Source organism: Polyodon spathula, chromosome 19 (genome assembly GCF_017654505.1).
Source record: "Polyodon spathula isolate WHYD16114869_AA chromosome 19, ASM1765450v1, whole genome shotgun sequence".
Taxonomy (NCBI): Eukaryota; Metazoa; Chordata; class Actinopteri; order Acipenseriformes; family Polyodontidae; genus Polyodon; species Polyodon spathula.
The window spans coordinates 20,292,165-20,313,224 of NC_054552.1; the positions used below are offsets into that span (position 1 = coordinate 20,292,165).

Consider the following 21,060-nt stretch of genomic DNA (forward strand, 5'->3'; position numbering starts at 1 on the left):
CACCGCAGCACTGTCAAAAGTTTTGTATATTTGTAAAGGCCATTAAAACCAGTAAGAGCACATACTTCACATGTGCTCTGACAGGTTTTAATGTCCATAATTGTGTCTATGATCCACTTATATTTACTGTGGACTAAGATGTCAGCTACATTTGCATCCCTTTTAACTGCCACTACTGCTGCATTTGGAAATACTTTTCTCATTTTTTCTGAAATATGACATATACATAAATGCTTCAAAACTATTTTTTAAATGTTGGGTTATAATTTAGAATATGTGATTATTAATGGTATGCTTTTAACCTTATTTTCTCTTTTATTATTTCTATTGAGTTTGTCAACTTACGTAATTCTTTCTCAATAAACTGTTCTTTATATCAACTTTTTAAAATATTTATTTTAATTACTTTCTCTGTTTTTTTTTTTTTTTATAGTCATTCTTATCAGAACAGATTATTTTATCCTTACACCCAGTCCTTTAGAAATGGCTCTTTTAGTATGGATAGGATGTGTAGATGACATATGTAGGTACTGATGCATATCAGTAGGTTTCAAGTAAAGATCTGTTTTAATAGATTATTGATGAAGTTTAAACTTTAAAGGTATCTAAGAATTCAATTTTCTGATTTCGTCTGTGGATATTATTTGCTCATTTGTGGAACTGTAAAAGAGATTCTTTTCCATGTGTCCATATTCTAAATGTGTCATCCACATATTATATGTAATCTAAAGGTTTATTGTCCAGTTTACTCAATAACATTGTTTCTTTTACATTATTCTAATGTTTATTTCCTAGGGACACTGGGAAAAAGTGATTTTACATCCATGCAAAATAAAATAGTACTCTCTGGAAGTTTAATCTTTATTCTACTAACCCTTTTTAACATAGCTAGGTAAACTTCAGCAGGTGGCTGCAGCCGCTTTTTAGCTATTTCTGCAATCTTGTATTTTGGGTTATCAGTTGTGCTAATAATCATTCGCATTGACTGAATTACATCGAACCAAACCTCTTCTTGAATTTTGTGGGAGCATGCAATTTTATTCTTTTGATATAAATACATTTGTATCCAATCTATCTGCTAAAACTCTCCTTTATTGTATTATATTATAAATGTTATTCGTTTTTACTTATTCACATGTATTTATATAAACAACTGTGTTCATTATTATCATTCCTGAGCCTTTATCTGCTGGTCTTATTACTGACATGATCAACTTCTATTCATAATTTCAGTGCTTCTTCATTTTAGTAAAGCTGTACAATAGTAGGTTTAAAGGGTCTCACTTGCCCTCAAAAACATTGTTCTTTTTCAAAATGTGAATACTGAATTATATTAATGTGTAAAATTGTTTTGTTTCCCTGTGCACATGTCCAGAAACATAAACCATAATAGCGACAGTGAGAAACTGTAAAAACTGAAGAAGCCGGAGCTTTCGTCTTTTTCCAGACCCACACGCATCCCCTCTCTTTTCACTGATCGCGCAAAGGCTGTTGGGATTCTGCGGGCTTGTCTGACGCCATCTTTAAACCCCAGTAGCAGCCGCCGTTGAGCGCTGGGAATTGTGAGTTAGTGTGCTCGTGTTGAATATATTTCTGCGGAATTTTTATTATAAATGCAAATAATTCGAGACTAGAGTACAGCAGACAAGTATAGAAAAAAGGTAACGTGAGAAAACGAGTAAAGGACATTATATTTACAGTGTTAAGGTTCAGAAAGCATTGTGAAAAGGCGTATTTTTTTTCTTTGTTGTTGTCAGCCACTAGCTGAGACTCGCTGCTTGGCCGCCGTCGGTCCCGAGTTCTCCCCCCCGTGGCCCGGCCAGAGATGAGTGGAAGATGTCGGTGTCGGGGCTGAAGGCCGAGCTTAAGTTTCTCGAGTCCATTTTTGACCCAAATCACGAGCGGTTCCGAATTATTGACTGGAAACCAGATGAGCTGAGTTGCCAGTTCAATGTGACTGGGGAAAAGCTGCTAGTGATACACTGCAACATCACGGTAAGGGAATCAGACAAGCAAACCAGCGGGCCCGGTGGAGTTACGACGAGCTGGGGCCGAGCAAACCCAAACACGCATTAGGCAGACAGACCAACACAGGCAGAAATACACTGATCCACGTACATAATTGCATATATAAGATTGGGAAACTCGATATAATCACGGTTGAAAAAAATAAAAATAAAACAAAAAACACGATCGTATGTTTTATTAAGATCGCATTAGGGACCGGAAGAGAAGTCAGCTGTTTAGGTTTTTAGTCTATAACACGACATGTATGCGTATGTTGGTGTAAACAACATTTATGATTTTTATATATATATATATATATATATATATATATATATATATATATATATGTATGTGTGTGTATATATATATATATATATATATATATATATATATATATATATATATATATATACAAATGTTCATTTTTGTAGTGTTATCAGTTTAACAACCTAATAACATCAAAGCCACTGACGATGTTTTTGTATGTACGTAGTTCCTGGATTAGCTGTCGGATCTGATAGCTAATCATAAATAGACATATGAGTCGACACCCATTTATATGTAACTACTACCAGATTAGTTGTTACAGTGCTTTGTAACTATTTTTGTTACATAAGTGATTTCAGGGAGAATATTGAGATTAGTAATTACAATTAAATCAATTAGGCCCTCTAAAATGTTTCCTGGAAAAAGGATTAGTGCTTTAACAAAACGGGAACTGATGTATATGTAAAATTGTAACTGTGAACACACATTATTAGGCTTATAACAAATAGGTTTCACTGTGTTTGGTCATAGACCTAATCAAAAACACTTTTGATAGCCGTATTTTGTAGATTGCTTCACAGAGATCATAACAAACAGTGCTTTTGCTGATGGAGGTTTGGCCACCACTTGAAAGGACGATGTCCCGGTTGATACGGATTTTCTCCTTTTTATTTTAGGCTTCTTTTAAATTAAAACTTTGTATAGAAGCTGGTGACAAAATACTGTACCTGATTTTTATTAAGTACAGAACTGAGTTTAATAGGTTATTAAAGTCTATTTCCTAGGGACAATGAGGTGCAGGGATTTTACATCCATGCAAGTTTTTTTTTACTGAACTGATAAGAATAATTTACTGTATTGTTTAAATACTTAAAGCTTAAACTTTTTTGTGTATCAGGGTTCTCATGTACAACATCTGTTCCCTAGGTTCTGGAGAAGTCATCTGGTCTGTGTTCTGTTTTCAGTGTCTAGCATACATGAGTTGCTAATATGCATATTTACCAAAAAAACGTAAGGCCTGTAATAACATTTCTTCATATGTGTTGTGCTTTCACTTTCTAAATTTAAATAGGTCAACAATTTAAGCAGGCAGTATGGCAAGTAGATCACAACAATCCACTAGGAGAGAGATCTTACAATAATTCAGTTTCTGAGCTAGTTATGATTTGTACTATTGTTTGTAACTGAAGTCTTGCTCTGTGACAGGAATCATACCCCTCTACCCCTCCAATATGGTTTGTGGACTCCGATGACCCAAGCTTAGCGGCTGTGCTGGAGCGCCTGGAGGATGTGAGGAAGGGAACCACTCTGGTAAGCTGTTACTTGATTTTGTGTGTATATGCTGGTTATTCAATTAAAAGGTATACACAAACAAAACTACAACAACACTGAAATTAGTTATATAGTTGGTGTTGACATGACACAATAGCAAAGATTGGTGGCTTTCTAAAATTTCTCAATAATATTCTAGTATTGTTGGATTAAGGGTTGCTGGAGAAAAAAATTGTAGATTTTCAGTGTTTTAAAAAAAAGACATTTTGAACCTAACAAAATATACTTTTCTGAAGAGATATCTTGAATCAATGGAGTAATGTACCTTATTCCTTCAAATCTTGCAGCCCAAATTTCCCACCCACAATTTGAGGGAAAACGAACATCAAAGAAAGATGCATTTACAAAGATACAACCTCACTTACGCATATAAGAAAATGAGCCTTTTCACCAAGCATTTACAGTTATGTGCTACTTATCATTTCCAGTCGTGGTTACTTGCACCTGGTTGTCTTCCTTTTTGTGAACTGTGGTATTGCTTGGCATGTTGAAAAATACGGGGGTCAGATAAGCATTTCCCATCTGTCTAAGCTGGTCCTGTTTGCTGGAACTGAGCCTAATAACGAAACGCTGAAATTGTGAAAGCTTCTCTTTGAATTCCTCAGGAAGTTAATGATGCTTCTTTGAAAATGACTGCCTGTATGTCATGGATGAGTCAAGATCAGACAGTAATGTTTTTGTTTGTTTTTTCTCAGGCAGTCAGTCACATTCCTGTTTTGTGTACTCAAAGTCACGTCTTGGCAATTTTTAATACACATCACTATACTCGAATTTAAGATACAGGCCATTTTTGAGAAGAAAAAATTGGTTTAAAAAGTGCTTCTTAGCTTTTAAAGGAATACAGTAATAGGCTATTACCCTTTAGAGTTCACAGCTATATAATTAACCTATTACGTCACCTTGTCCCGGAACATGGTACTGCAATTACACATTACATATCATAAGTCATCTATAATATTATTTCAGAAGTAAAAGAGCAAAAAAAGCGGTAAAATAACATTGTTTTCCCACCGTCAAACAGCGAAGGAATTTTCCAAATTCGCCATTTCACCACTGAGATATCTCCTTCGCAATGTGTCTAGTACAACTCTGATCAACTAACTATGTGTTTGGCTGCTCTGGCCTTACAACTATCTGTTGATGGTGAAATCTTCCTGATTACATTGTAGGGGAGGTCACAGGCTGTCCAATCGTATCTTGACTTTGTTTGTAGCCTAATCCATTGAAGAGTAATTGATGTGCACACGTAAACAACGACCCGTATTACAAGAAGAATGCAGCGTTATGCACTGTGGATCAAGGTTTCTTACCATTTTCTGATCATTTTTCAAATTGTAAAATTTGCAAATCGAATGAAATGTCAAGCAGTGTTCCAAAACATCCCAAAAAATGTCGATTCAGTCTTTTAGAAGTTTTGGAGGAGATGGATAGGAGCAGAAGTGATGTTGAAAATGATCAGCTTTTTGGGTTGGAGAGCGCTGATTCAATGTCTGAAGCAGCATTTGAAGATGGATTGGATCCTCTTCAGGATCTGTAAATATAATGGATCCACATTATTATTATTATTATTATTATTATTATTATTATTATTATTATTATTATTATTACTACATTGAGCACTTTAGGGATGTAAATAGTTCATTTCTTCATTTTGTACAGTTTGTGTTAGGTTTTTGTTCAGTTTTATTCAGTGTTTGAAAAGGAAAATATTTGAAGTAAACAGTTTATTTTATTAAAAAATCTTATTGTTTTGTTTCTTGACATTTACATACTTTCAAGCAAGTGAGTTAAAAAAAAAAAAAGTCAGGTACTGCAAATTCAAGTTACAAAAAAGTCAGTAGCAACATTCTCCTTCACAAACACAGTTATGTGAGAGCAAATGTGCCTGACAGTTGTGGCATTGGAATTGAGAGTATTTGTCATGCATACTCATCATGGATACGTTTCGGGTACCCCAAAGCTCTCCAGAAAGGCCACCTTTAGAATGAAATATTGGTGCCAGAAGGTAACATCCCTTTTAGAACTTGCTCAAGAAACTGGTGCATGACTGGCCATAAAGATTTAAACAATATTCATTTTTGGAGAGGTTTGGGGACCCTTGGGCCTAGGTTTGTAAAAACTCATGTAGAATTTGATCCCTTTGTTCAGTTTAAAATTTTTACCCAGAGTAGTAGTGGAAAAAATCAGACTCTTCATGTGCTATAAGTTGAAAAAATGATTGTAGAATATAAACAAATGAAAAGCATTTGTTGTTTTTATATGTTTTATATATTTTTTAATATCTCCCTCTAGTGTGGTACTGAGTAAGACTCAGATGAGTAAATCTGAGGTTTTAGTCTTGATGCCCAAGCCCCATGAATTCAAGCCCTAAACCATGCCTGTGCTGTGTATACTTTGGAAGATAATGTGATTCTATTTAAGGCCATAGCCCTCCAGGCAGAAATTGCCTGTGGTGGGGCTGGGACTTTAACAGGTTAAAATGGTGTGTGCTGCAAAAAATCATACAGCACAACATTCAGCTAATACCATTGCTGATCTGATTGTCTCCATAGCTCCTGCAACAGCTGAAGCGCCTGATCTGTGACCTGTGCAGGTTATACAACCTTCCCCAACACCCTGATGTGGAAATGCTTGATCAGCCATTACCAGCTGGACAGGTAAGTACAGGCATCCAGAAACTCAGGCTCAGTCAGGTGTGCAAGGTTACAGAACTAGTAACCTTCTGGGTCTGGCTTCAGTAGCTTTTGGGTTTCCTTCCTCTGTAATGAAAGGAAAGGTTAAATGTATTAATGGTATTGTTGTAAAATTGTTACGTTTTTCTGAAGTCTCCCTGTCTTAGATTGGAATTCCAGTTTGGTTTAAAAACTGAATGCGTTAAAGCAAGACCAGCCTGGAAATATTTTAGATTGATAGTTTTCCCAAAACTATTGATTTACCACTTATTTGTTGGGGAAATTATTGGCTGATCTAAGTTCCTCATTCAAAAAATGAGGATGCTGATTGTTTCAGTCAGTCACACTACTAGGTGGACCAAACGTATCATACACTTGTAGTATACGTAAACATTTTGAATTGCTATAATATAATTTCTTGATTTTTATCTTTCATTTGTACTTGATTGTGAGGGCCCTCTGTGTGCAGGCATAGGTTTGTTGGTCATTTTGTACTGCACCGTTTGCTAGAAAAAGAAATCTAGCAATTTTGGTGATATGTTTTGTATGGATTTATTGAAGGACTCTCTTGTACCACATGACTGAAGATAAGACTACTAGTGTTTCAAATACATGATTCAAAGCATCCAAACCAGCATCTGTGAGGGAGTCTTGTAGCTGCTCATGTTGCACTTCTCAAGCTTAAGGTGCTGGGCTGCAGATTTGAGGTTGTCAATTTAAAATAAACTGGAAAATAGTTAAAATGTCAAACGTTATCTCCGGAGTTCTGTATTATAACACATCTTTAAAACAAACTTCTTCAACTGCATATGACTGGGTGTCAAATTTGACTGAAGTCTGCATTCAAAAAGGGTAAACTACCTTAACTTGCAGCTTTTAATAGAAAAAGCAGGAGAGGGTGATTTTCTCCCCCCCCCCCCCCCCCCCCAGTGCATCCTGGCTCACTGATTAGAAGATTGTTGTACTTGTAATGTTCTGGGCTACAGCAGAATCATAATGCCAGAAGTTACTAGCCATGTCTAGAGGGAATACAAAAGCATGGTTAGATATCAGTTAGCGGTTTGTTGGTTAGCATTTGCTTGTTTTAAACAGTAAGTTCTAGCATATAATCATAAACAGGTACAGATAGAAAGTCAGTAGAATTCTGATAGTGACAAGACATATAGTCCAAACCATTCTAGCAGAGTGAAATGCTTGCTGATTACAGCTGTAGCAAGCAAACTTCAATATTATCAAGTGTTTAAAACTTACATTCTGTTCTCTGAACAGGATCTGTTCCCAGCTGGTTTTGGATCAACAGAGACTGCTGCACATTGAAATTTGACTTATAAGACTATGAAATCATTCTGGATTTTTCAAACTGGTTAAGCCCTGCATACATGAGGAAACATGTTTCCTTAAAAATTGTCAGGAAACATTGTTGGGGAAACATTTTCAAGCAGTAAGTGATCATTCCTGCTGCATGCTCTGAAATTGGAGGAAAGCCTTATTGTACTGAGTGGTACTGCACTTATTGCACTACAACTTTGTAAAAGAAGGGGAAGCACAGGACTAGTCATGTGAAATGTAAATCATGAGGAGAGAGTAGTGGACCGTAGTCTTTTAAGTGAGCTACTCTTATGTTCTCACAATTGTTTGTATGGATCCAGACACTTGAGGAACTGTTGAAGTTTGTAGGACTATAAATATCCCAAAACGACACACCAATGCATCAGTGTACATATCAATAAAACCATTTACTGTAGCAGCATTCGAAATCATGTCATCTTCTATAGAAGTCACCATTTTGCTTAGTCACACGACCGATGACTCGTGCTTGCAGAGTCGCACCTGATTGGCTAAAGGCAAAATGTTTCTTTAAATGTTTCTCAAAGTAGAACCCTGATCTACTCTGGGAAACTTGTTTCCTTGTTTCTGGAAACATGGAAACATCTAGTATACACAAGGAAATATTGTCTATTGGCATGTTTCCTTGTGTATGCTGTGTTTTAAAATCAATCAGATTAATAAAACATTTTCTAGAACTAGAACCCAACAACTGTTTATTTCAAGTCCTCTTAAGTCCACTCAATGTGTTCTGTTTTTCATTTACATGATAGGAATAAAATAATGGATGAATTGCATTGAAGTTAAGGCCCATGTAATTACATGAAAGCTTTTGTCTATGATGATGATTAATATTATTTTAATGCATATAAGATTGTTCATGGACAGTTTAATAATGAAAGATGTATAAATCAAATCTTGGTGTGGAAGCTGGAATCTACCCTTTCCATCGTTTGGTGACCTGCATAACCATAATTGAAAGTCCTATTTATATGCTGTTTACATTTGTTTTTCAGAACGGAACTACAGAGGAAGTTACATCAGAAGAAGAGGAGGAAGAAGAAATGGGAGAGGTCTGAACTTTAATGCCTTTTTAAATACTCCTCTTATGGTTCAAATGAGGGTAATGTAAAACATTTTTTTACAACTGTGTAATGCCACAGAGAATAGCATGTACTGTCAATCCACAGTTCATTCAGAGCCCTGCCTTGTGAGATATGCAAGCAGCCCTTGCATCTTTATTTTTTCCTGTCTGTTCTTGTCTACAGCTGTTTTTTTTTTGTTGTTTTTTTTATAGCTTTGTTGCACAACATATTAAAATATTAAATGGTGTTAAAGGGGATCTAAAGGCATGCCCAAATGTTGCCCTAGAATCTGGAGGCTATATGGAATTGAGCATTAAAGGAACAAGAAGGTTTTGTGTTCTGTTTGAGCCAGAAGCTCATAAGGCGTTTGTTGCATCAGTCCCTGTTGCTTCCCATGTGGATACTAATGTGTAAACAGCATAAAATATAAAAGCTATGTCATAGGCTGGTGCCAGTACAGTACAAGCAATTTAAACACATTCTTAAACCTTGACTCAATCTAAACATTTCAATAGTTTTCTTTGATCAAAATTAACTTTATTGTCCTTTGTTTGGGCCTGCAGGATATTGAAGACCTGGACCACTATGAGATGAAGGAAGAGGAACCAGTCGATGGGAAGAAGTCTGAAGATGATGGAATTGAAAAGGAGAATCTAGCCATCCTAGAGAAGATTCGGAAGAGTCAGAGGCAGGACCACTTGAACGTAAGTGCTCATTCGGTAAGGTGACATTTCATACATATTTTGGGGGAGCGGGTAGGGGGGTGGGTGAGTGGCACTGTGGGCAAGAGAAGTCACTTGTTTTAAATCCTGTCAATGTAAGCTTTAACTCTGAAACTGTTCAAATATTTTTAGCAAATGATTGTAGAGAAGATGTGCTAGTTGTATTTGAAGTGTGACCATGCTTTTTTAACTGTTTGTAATTTGTCAACCACCTGAAATTGGTCATTCTCCAAATGCTGGGTGAATTAGCAGATGCAGTTTGTATTCAATTATGCAGTTATGCTTCAGAGAAACCCTACTAAAAAAGGATAAATGCATGCATTTAGATAGATGACAATTAATGTTTAACTTTATGTAGTTCTTGTAAAGGTTCAATTTAATGTGTTTTGTCTGTGAGAAATGTACTGCCATTTGTTAAACTGTAAAATCTATTCCAACCCCCACCCAATAGATTGAACATTCAACTATATTGTGATATGCATCATCTGCAGTATACAGTGCTACCCTTTGATGGCAATAGTTAATTCACTGCTGACTTGTATAGTGGGTCTAAGGAAAAGTCACTCCACAAAACTGCAAGCCAGTAAATAAAACTAATGTTATTTAGTGTTTACTATAAAAACAAACTATTCAGTTATTCTTGGTCCTTTCTGTAAAGTAACTGTGCTGAGAAAGTTAATACTCTGGGATAAACGGGAACCTAGAAAATAAAGCTTATAACCATTGTATAAAAGGCAGCCTTATGATGAGGGAGGTCTTTATATCCCTGGAAAACGGTCAGAAAGATCCAACTTATTAACAGGGTTAATGAATTTTGATTGAACGTTTCCCTCAAAACTGGTCATTTCGGTGTATGAAATTATTTGTACTGTTTGATACCTTCTAGGGTGCTGTATCTGGGTCGGTACAGGCTTCAGATCGTCTCATGAAAGAACTCCGGGAGATATACAGGTCACAGAGTTACAAGACAGGTAAGGTAGGGGGAGCTTTCATGGAGTGAACAGTGTGAGATTACTCCTGCCTATTGCTATGATAAAACAAGTCAACTCGTGACCTGACTCAGGTGTACTTTTTATGAAAACCTCTTGCCGTCATAACTAGACAACCCATAGATTTGTCAGAGTGTTCAGGGTTTATAACTCATCCAGTGAGCATATTGCCTAAACTGTTTTATTGTTTTTAAAGAATGGAAAAAGGGAGTTCCTGTCATGTTTAAAACTTAAAGTAATGTTCTGATATATTTTTTGTTTTTCTTTTAACAGGAATCTATTCAGTGGAGCTTGTTAATGACAGCCTTTATGAATGGCATGTCAAACTGCGGACGTAAGTTCATATCCATACACTAACTGCTGTTTGTGCATGAACTATGAGGCATATTTCAAAGTGTGTTGTGTTGGTGCTTGTGTCTTGACAGCGATCTCAGACGCAGTATGATTGCCATACTAAGGTAATGTCTGGCGTGTGGACAGTATAGTATAGTCTTAATATTTGGTACACAGGTGTATTAGTTTTCTCAAGTTCTAATAACTGCTTGTTTTAACATCAGGCCATTCATAACACACCCCAATTTGTGGCGTGTTAAACTTTTATAGACTTTGTCAAATGGGTATTTAACCCTTTGCAGTCCATTTATTCAGTGCTTGTCAGGCATGTCAGGTCCAATTTATTTTCACACGCACTGTTTTTAAATTTTTTTTTTTTTCAGAGTAAAACTGGTTTAAAAGGCATTAAATCGCAAAAGGACACTCAGTACTGTATCTACGCCCCACCCCTTGTTTGCTGTATATATTCGCATTCCTCTTATAGACTTGCATATTGATAAATCCTCTCCTGATCACTGGTTTCATCACCAAACTCCTCAATAATGCAATCCAAGTCATTATTTTGTTACTATAACATCTCAAAACGCTCTGCAAATGTCTGTGCTATTCTTTGAACGCTGGATGCAGAAGCAGCTACCTCCTTTGTTATGTCCGTGTTATCTGTGTAGTGGATGGTGCTATGAGATACGCTCCCCTTTTTTTTTTTTTTTTTGGTTTCATTCAGCTCCTATTGGTTTCACTCGGCCATTGAAAGGTTTTCACAGCTTTTTCCGGAGAAAAAAACGACTAGAGACCTGTGCTTTACAGTTTTTTTGAATGTATCAGACTGGAAAGGGAAAATGGTAATGTCGGACCTGGTCCGACATAAGACCGCAAAGGATTAAAATACACCATACATGGGTGATTTGTGTTAATGTTTTGTTTTTCCTGTGTCTCCTGTGCAGGGTGGATCCAGATAGCCCATTGCATAGCGACCTGCAGGTTTTAAAGGAAAAAGAAGGAATGGATTATATCCTTCTGAATTTTTCTTATAAAGTAAGTATTGTAGTTTTTTCTTAACTGCAGTGTACTATATATTCTCCTAAACTTGAGTTATTCGGTGTTCTCTTTCACCTCTTGATTGCATTTTATGTAAAATTCTGAAATTTCAGGCAGTTATTTATATATTAGGGGTGTACTTTTGGTACATTTTTATGAACGTTTAAACGCATTGCAGTGTCAGCATTTAAACCATATCTACATACACACACACACACACTCTCTCTTTATATTACATTCTGATACTGACAGCCCTGGTTAGTATTTTCTAAGCTAATAAACCCTAAATCGGCAAATAACATTTTAACCCCGCAAAGACTTAAAGCCACAAAGTAAAAATAAAAAAAAACACATACACAAAGTATATATTGAAATGTTTATTTACAGTTGTAACTAAAGTTGCTAGTGAAAATATAACTATATACTATGTACATATTGAACGCATTTTTGGATATTATGTTTTTAGAAGTGACTTTGCCCAAAATTATATGGTTTAAAAAAAATAATTGAGTCGAACATCAACTGTACAGTGCTAATACAAAATCGCTGATATTAAGTCTGCCTTATAGAGATTTGTTTGCAGTCTTTGATAGTAGCGGTGGTATTTGAGATCTGTTGTTGCTCGAGACGAGTACTTGAGCATTAATATAATGTTTGCCACCTTGTGCAGTTAATTGTATATGGTCAAGTATTACTAAATAACATATTCAAATTCACGTATCCACGCAAGTTTACATTACATTGTAAAAAGAGATGTTTCCAGTGTGTCTCAGGGGTCCTTTACCTTTTAGTGCAGTAGTTCCAGCATACAAATATAAATTGTACTAAACATAAACGGCCGTTTGATCCAAAGCTTACAAAGATTGGGGAATGGGGTCCATGAGTCTGGTAATTGCAACTTTTTCCCCCTTTTGAAAGTTTTGTATGAACAGCTGCAGCATGATTTTCTTTAAGTTTTTTCCTGCCTCGCTGTTATTGTTTTGTGGGTCGGCAAAGTATTGGGATAATCTTACATTGATTTAAAAACTGCTGTATTCACTATTCATAGTGGATAACGTGATCAAGCCCTGTTCGGCCAAATCTGTTCGGCAAGTGTTATGGATTTGCTTTTTATTGCCATCAGTAGCTCCATCCACAAAAATTCTGTGTGTTTTCATTTCAAACTGAAGCATTGAATTTTTTGTGTTTGTGGTACGACAGTTTTGTTTGGTATAGTTATATACATACCACAGATTTCCCGTCCTGTTCCTCAGAATACTTCCAATCGTGGCTTCCTTTGTTTTAGAGATGCCATTTTAAATATAGAACAAACTCAGAAAACGCTTGTCATTAATGTTATTAACCCACTGTGGAATTGATATCATACCATGTCTACAGGCATAAGCACACACAGTGCACCAATGAAGCGCCAGATTGACTGAGAATAAAACCCGTCCCAGTGTCAATCTTCCTGTTGCACCAATTAGAAAAGCTATTTGCCAAATAGCGATTGCCAAAGCTCTTCCTTTTTATAATATCCATCCTTACTGTGGCACTAGAGCAGTCTGATACGCAATGGACTACTGATGATAAATTTTTAAAATGAATGCATAAAAAATGTGTTTGACATTTGTCATGTGACTGGTTATACGTCTAGCATATTAAACGTTTTACCATTTCTTTACAGTTTATACGTTTTAAATGTTTAAAATTCCCATCCCTAATTTATATATTGGTTATGCTCACTTTGTTCTGATTTTCAGGATAATTTCCCATTTGATCCTCCTTTTGTGCGGGTGGTGTCGCCTGTGCTTTCTGGAGGGTGAGTGTTTAATTTGGTTATTTGTGTTAAAAAAATCAATACAATGCAGAGTTTAAATACTCTTAATACTTGGGCTCAAAATACTGTTGCACCATAGTCTTTTTAACAACCAGATGAAATTAATAATGAGGAATGCATGCACTATGGGTTTATCAAGTCTAATCAAGAGCAAGGTGTCTTTACCGTCTGCCACGTTGAGCAGGTTTGGGGAGCTTTAGGTATTTTGCCATAAAGTTCTGATCCTGTTCTGTTGTAATCTTGTGCTACTTCATTTTGACTCTGATTTTTCTCATTTCAGCTATGTTTTGGGTGGCGGAGCCCTATGTATGGAACTCCTTACAAAACAGGTAAATAGTATGATTTTAAAGAGTAAGTAACTGGGTTCTGAAAAATATAGCATTACGTGTCCATGTGTTGCTACAACTATTTAAATAACGTACCTGTAATTATATTTTTGCTGTTAACATCCTGACAAATTTTTACACTTAACCCTTTGCAGTACATTTATTCAGTGCTTGTCAAGCGTGTTGGGTCCAATTTATTTTAATACGCGCTGTTTATTTTACATGCGCTGTAAAAGGCACTGAATCACAAAAGGACAATCAGTACTGTATCTCTAGCCAAGCCCCACCGCTTGTTTGCTGTATTTTTCACATACCTCTTTATAGACGTGCATACTGATAAATCCGCTCCCTAATCACTCGTTTTGTCACCAAACTCCTCAATGCGATCCAAGTCTATTTTATTACAGTAACATTTCAAAAAGCTCTGCAAATGAACATGATATTCTTTGAGCGCTGGATGCAGAAGCATCTATCTCCTTTGTTTATGTCCGTGTTATATCTGTGGTTCATGGGGCTATCAGATAATGTTTTTTTTTTTTGTTTTCTTTCCTCTGGCTTCATTCTGCCATTGAAAGGTTTTCTCTGCTTTTTCCAGAGAAAAAAAGACTAGAGACCTGTGCTTTACATCTTTTTGATGCCGGACAGGAAAGGGAAAATTGTAATGTCATACCTGGACTGCAAAGGGTTAACTGTGAAGTCTGTTTCAAAGCTCTTTTCAAAATGTCTGCTCTAGTGCACTGATAGTGTAAGGAGTGGTGCCCACATTGTCTATCAGATAACATAGTAATAACGATCCATGACGTGGTACAGGACAGAAATGCCAGAGCACTTCTGTTGCCCCCCCCCCCCCCCCCCCCCCCCCCTTCCTGCAGTGCTTTAGAGGACAGATCTCAAACCCCAGTGCACTAGAGCGGACATTTTTAAAATAGTGTTGAAGCAGACTGTACAGTTAAGTGTGAAGTTGTCAGGATGTTTAAACCATTGTAGCAACATGTGGGGATGTATAACACTATTTCAGAACTCTGCTACTTGCTCTTTAATTGGCATTCGAATGAGGGAAGTTATGAAATTTGTATGTAGCAGTAAAGACCTGTGTGGAGTAACAGTCCTGTTTTTAAAGTTGCAACAGTATCATATATTTTAGGGTCATTTCAAATCAGACCAGCAAGAGATTAAATACCTGGCGACAGGGATATAGTGATTTGTCCTACTGATAGCTGTAATCGTAAATTGCTTTCTGACATTTGGAATTATTTTAAGGAATGGAAATAATACTTTGGTTGCAATGCAGTTTGATCCATTATCGGTTTTACAATGTTTATTAAGATACACCTGAGCTTATTACCTGTACACAGAGGCTAATCAAGCACATAATAAAACCTGGAATGGGTGAAACTGGTATGCAATGGGAGTCTTATTTTCCATTCCTGAATTAGAATTTAGACCATACCAGCCGTGTCACTCGGTCTGTGTTGTTTTTTTTAAATTGTGCTGTAGTTTGTTTGGGATCAGTACCAGCCATTCCTAAAGAGTAATGTGTCTGTGTAAACTTTTGATGGGTAACGGAATACATATATTTAAAAATTATATAGTACTTGATCAAAACTGGAATTATTACAATTTTGTTGTCCTCCCCCTCCCCTCAGGGCTGGAGCAGTGCCTATTCGATAGAGTCTGTCATCATGCAGATCAACGCCACTTTAGTTAAAGGAAAAGCCAGAGTGCAGTTTGGAGCTAATAAGGTAAATATCTCTATCTGGTTAACTTGTAAGTAGTATTGGAAATGTGTGTAAGGTCCTTTTTTAGGGGTTCAAGGTCTAGAAAGAGCATAAGTCTCAAACAAATCGCCCAAATGCTGATCCCTGCACTAGCAACTAGTGGATACATATCCCTGGTTTGCACTTGGAATACATTCCTGCATTTGAAAACCAGAAGTCAATTGGTATCGACTGTTTGTTTTTTTATTAATTAATTGGTCATTTTGCAGGTGGTTGTATCCAAAGCAACTTACAGAGACTAGGGGGTGAACTATGCATTAACAATTGATGCTGCAGAGTCACTTATAAAAGGACCTCGGTTTAACATCTCATCCGAAGGATGGAGCACAAGGAGGTTAAGTGATTTGCTCAGGGTAACACACAGTGAGTCAGCTGCTGAGCTTGGATTTGAACCGGGAACCACTTTGTAGCAAGCCCTTCCCTTTAACTACTAGACCACCAAACCTACCACCTTCAATATAAAGGTGGGATGACGACCACTCTGATAAACTGAGAAAGCGGTATACTCGCCCGAAGAAAATGAACTGGTTCACTCTCTCAATCATTGGATTAGTAACTTTTATATTTCATTGTTTTATTTATTTTCTTTATCACAGAACCAGTACAATCTTGCCAGAGCACAACAGTCATACAAATCCCTGGTGCAGATTCATGAGAAGAATGGTAGGTTTTTCAGTATTTTGATATTTCTTTAATAGGTTGCTGTGGAATGAAGTGAGAAAGTATGTTAGCCCCAACTAACCCACAAACAATTTGTGGTTGGTTTGAAAATCCGACAAGCCCCAAGCTGCACTCTCCAAGATCTGATCAGAATCCAAAGTGTTATAGCTGCAAGTATAATGTTTCCTTCGGTCCTTTTTTGACTAGGTATCTTTCAAAAGAAATTAACAGTACCCATCTGTCTTCCTCCTTAGGCTGGTATACTCCCCCAAAAGAGGATGGGTAAGAGAAGTGCACTGGGACCAGGTTTCTAAGGGTCAACTTTTTTTTTTTTTCCCACTCCGAAGGTATCTAATTGGGAGTGACCCTTCTTGGGTTGACTCTTTCGGTGGCCGTATAAACAACGGGTAAATCTCGCTGACCTCTCGGTCCTAAACTCGCAAGGCCAGGTCGACCTGATTGTTTGTCACTTTCTTTCTGTCATTCAGCAGACAAGTGAACTAAAAGAAGCCACCGCTGAGCCTGCCTGTTCTCCCCTTTTATGTGGGCTAAGTGTTTGAATGACTGCAGTTTGTGGGGTTTACTCATGTTTTTTTCTTTTTTAAGCTTATTCATAAAATACTTGTGTAGTCTTTTGAGTATAATGTCTAGGTTAAATGGTAAAACAAGTTTGATAGAAGTTGAGAAAGTAAACTTCAACACAAACTGGGAGGTTTTCATCTTTAAAAGGTCCCCTCCAGGCAGTGGTTACAGTGGGCTTGTCTTTTGAAATCTTCATTATAGCTAAATACCATCAAGACATAATGTCACTAGACAGTGGCAATTGACTTAATGCATTGCTATCAGGAGTGTGAAGTTCCCTAGCCAACCTTATTTTGATACAAATCAGGACTACCATCAAATAACTTTTTACAAGCAAATCCACTATTATAGTGACTTTTAGGGAGATTGGAGCTGTTATGGTTACCTAATTTGTGCGGAATGTGCCATTGGGTCATTCTGTACACATTTTGTATTGTGTGTAATAAATAAATTATGACAAGATTCTAAAGTAATGACACTCTAAAAATTGGTCTCCTGCTTCTGTTATAATCCCAGTGTCATATTAGCCATAATACAACAGGGGTGCACTTGATCACATCTAAATTAAGGATTGGTAATTAAACTATGATTGTTAGACAAACTATGTGGAGGCATGGTATATTCACCTATTAGCCTTTTGTTTTTTCTTCCATATAGCAGATCACAATGTTTAAAGAAGTATTAAGGTTATCTCCAAGTGACAAAAATAAAACCATAAAACACTTTCTGCACATCATAGTTTTCTTGTTTTCACACGGTTAGTAAGATTTCTGTCTTCGGTGTTGTACCTAGATTGCACCAGCAGTCTTCAATTAAAATCATTAAACAAATAACCCTAATACTTCATAGAATTTCTATCTGCATTATATTCCTAGTCTGCTTTGTAAGTCCTGAGTTCGGATAAATAATTGCCTACAGTAGTAATGTAGCAATGTAAAGTTGCTCATTAATCAAACTCTAAAGGAATAGCAATTACTAGTAGCAGCTTGTAACATTTTATATTTTGAGTAGTTTTTTTATTTATTTTTTAATCCTTGGGTGTATTCCTGTTGGAACCTAACTTGCCACTCCATCTAGTCAACCCTATTTTAATATATTTGTAGCACCTTTAAGTTCTCTGAAGAAATACCTCAGTTATTCAGTATGTGGCAAGAAAGTATTCCCATGCATTTATTTTTGTCAGTTTTAATAAGATAACTTTTTTTTTCTACACTCCATATATCTCCCTTGTTTCTCAGTGGTTGGTAGTATCCCCACTGACAAGCAATCAGAAGTTGCGCTTCGCATATATACCAGAATCCAGGGGGTCAGCTAAAAAATGTATGCTATTTAAATGTTGTCCCTTGTGTGTTGATAGACGCACCACAATAAATGGGCCTATGTATAGTTTAATACAAATGTATTTTTAAAAGTGAAAAGTAATCCCTCAATGTGGCGTCTTTTAAACCCCCCCACTTCTTTAAGGCTGCATACGTGCACTGTTTCATGATTGCTGTGGCGTATTGTGAAAAAAAATAGTAATTCAATTTTTTGCCAGTGCCACTGTAGAATGGCCCCTATACTATCCCCTTAAACACTAGTAAACAAATCTATTTTTGTGAAATTCCAAGCAGTGGATTTATGTTGTATTGTTAATTTCATCTTCATTATATTCATGCATACGTTAGTCAACCCCATTTATAACCTGACCCACGCACACAATATGTCGTCAAAATAACTGTACTTGGCTGAAAATCATTCTCAAAATAACTTTTTTTTTTTTTTTTATGATGCAGTTAAGTACAGCGATCTATATACACGGGTATATTCGGAAAAACATCCAGCTGCATAAGGGGACTTTATGGAGAAAGCCTCCCGATGTTGTTGTTTTTTTTTTTTTTTTTTTTTTTTTTTGATACACTTTTAGGACATTTCTTTTTCACAAATAACTGAAATGTCTAGTACTTATTGATCAAAGTGTAATTGTAAAAATGCCCTGTCCATCCCCAGTGTGATTTCCAGATTCCCAGTACAGCCTGTAGTTGGAACTATACAGGACTCTGAATCAGAAATGCATGTTGGGAGTTGTAGTTCTGTACAGAATTATTGATTGCTTACTAAAACTACTTTTATATTTGGTTCTGTTCATATTTGGATTCAAAGTCTTTTGGGAGGGTACAGGCAGGGATGCTTTACAGAAGGGTTGGGTGGATCGGGGAGTGGGGTGGAGTAATTTCTACAAGATATGATTCCAAGGCAGGGCTTTGGTGCATCCTGTCTAAAATTATTGAAGTTTATGTTTTGATTAATTTCTTGCTTCTTGGTTGTATATTTAATTTATATTTAGAATACTATATGGCAGCAGACTTGAAATACTACTAAAGAACATAAAACTAACACATGGGATCCATACATCCTTCGGATGAGATGTAAAACCAATGTCCTATTGCAAGTGGCTCTGCAGCAGCAGCAGTTGATGCAGTTACCCACTCCCCTAGTCTCTGTAAATACAGATAAAAGCTTCTGCTAAATGACTAAATGCATCTGGATGTTAAAACTTCTCGCACCACCATTGGCTTCAATTCGGGGTATTAAACTTCTCTCTATAGAAGACAATGAAGTAGGATTTGTCATTTTTCCCCTTTTGAATTATCAAAACATTGCACAGGTAAACAAAGACTAAGAAAATATCTTGTCAGGTGTTTCCTGGTTCTGTAGTAAGTATTTAAAGTCTGTTTGTCTGACAAGCTAGTATTATTCACAGGGAATGGATACCTACATGGAAGCATTATCTAGTGTCAAAGTGCAGTAACCAAGGCCTTGTTGTATAAAAAGGTCAGTTCTCCCATTAAAAGGCAGTGTTTGAAATACTGACTTCTAATTGCGGATTTCTTTTGACGCCATTTTGTGGTGGGCAGGTTATCAAGTTATGCACTGTCAGCATGCTTTTTGATTTTTTTGTTTGTTTTTGTTTTATTTTTTCATTGCAAGAGTAATTTTGACCATGTACAGTAATTTGTAAACTTGCATCAAGTTTATGAATAAAGAATTTTAAGAAATACTTTGACTCATGTGGCTTTTTGCACTTTTATCTCTACTGCTGTCACCTCTATTGACGACTGGTTTCCCATACCCTAATTAGCACTACCTTATGGTTAAAAACATAAATAAGTCCTGCACCCATAACTCTCCTTGTTGTATTATTCAAATGATCAGGTGACAGAAAATTGAGCTATCATGTCATTGGTAAAGGGCATGTTATATTCACTGATTGTTTCTTCTCTTAATTTGCAACCAAACTTGTCTCAACATTGGTGTGCATTGGACTTTCTAAATTAAGCACAGTCATTAGAAAAAAAAAAAAAAACTGATAAATGTATTTAATCAACAAGAAAGCCATGAAAGAAAGTAGTGGATTGGCTATCAAAAGTATATTAACTTAATCCTAAAAGTCTGAACAAGGTTACATAAAGCTTTTTTTTTTTTTTTTTTTTTTTTTTTCCCTAATAGAAATGATGTTTGAAAATATTTGAGGAAAATAGTTTCACTTAACATCTGGTAACTTGATATACTTTCCCATTACTATTTTGGTAATTTATTTATACATTATTTAGGAACCCTTCAGTAACTACATAATTGACCTGCCAATGCTGATCAGCACATAATAATTGGTCTAACGGTACTGCTACCGTCAAACTATTTTAACCCAAATCTACTCTGAACTGATTGAGTTTCATGGGTCTCTTTTTAGGAGCAGATCATGATGCTTTAGGGGAGGCCTCATTTCTAAATTTCCTGGCTTCTGATGATTTAAATATACTTCATTTTGGTTAGCTCTGAAACCCAGGACTGTTTCTAACCCTGCATTGTTACCTTAGGTAGTGTAGTCCAAGATTGGTGTTAAGAGGGCTGTGAAACTGGTTGCCCATGTCACTCAACAAAGAGTCAAATCTAATGGCAAGTTTTTCGTGACTATTTCTCAATTCATTTATTTAGAAATGTAATTCCCTGTTAACATACTGCATGAGCGGTTAACCATATTCACTACTTTGTTCATGACTTTAATATGGCTGGGTTTTTTTGTTTTGTTTCAGCAATTTGTATAGATTTGTGTATACTGTACAACTTTGTATGCATGTACTGAA

The 21,060-nt window shown here is 36.3% G+C and overlaps 1 protein-coding gene across 4 annotated transcripts; it reads left to right on the plus strand.

The window, feature by feature from the left end:
- Window positions 1-1,495: 1,495 nt before the first annotated feature.
- Window positions 1,496-19,976, plus strand: LOC121294481 (ubiquitin-conjugating enzyme E2 Q2). Of its 4 annotated transcripts, none has more exons than XM_041218215.1 (14): window positions 1,496-1,562; window positions 1,758-1,995; window positions 3,481-3,585; window positions 6,159-6,263; window positions 8,621-8,677; window positions 9,253-9,408; window positions 10,298-10,382; window positions 10,674-10,734; window positions 11,678-11,768; window positions 13,514-13,572; window positions 13,871-13,919; window positions 15,563-15,658; window positions 16,291-16,357; window positions 16,609-19,976. In XM_041218215.1, the coding sequence occupies exons 2-14, from the start codon at window positions 1,837-1,839 to the stop codon at window positions 16,638-16,640; spliced, it is 1,122 nt and encodes a 373-aa protein (XP_041074149.1). In that variant the 5' UTR covers window positions 1,496-1,562; window positions 1,758-1,836; the 3' UTR covers window positions 16,641-19,976. The 4 variants fall into 4 exon arrangements, with proteins under 4 accessions (XP_041074149.1, XP_041074148.1, XP_041074147.1 ...); XM_041218214.1 differs by having other exon boundaries at window positions 1,508-1,661; XM_041218213.1 differs by having other exon boundaries at window positions 1,508-1,995.
- The last annotated feature ends 1,084 nt before the right edge of the window (window positions 19,977-21,060 follow it).

Bases quoted from the DNA above. Each gene is read 5' to 3' on its own strand.
- LOC121294481 (XM_041218215.1), top strand. From the start codon at position 1,837: ATGTCGGTGTCGGGGCTGAAGGCCGAGCTTAAGTTTCTCGAGTCCATT. The intron at 10,735-11,677 runs GTAAGTTCATAT...TCTCCTGTGCAG, and splicing joins TGGCATGTCAAACTGCGGAC to GGTGGATCCAGATAGCCCAT. The intron at 15,659-16,290 runs GTAAATATCTCT...TCTTTATCACAG, and splicing joins TGCAGTTTGGAGCTAATAAG to AACCAGTACAATCTTGCCAG.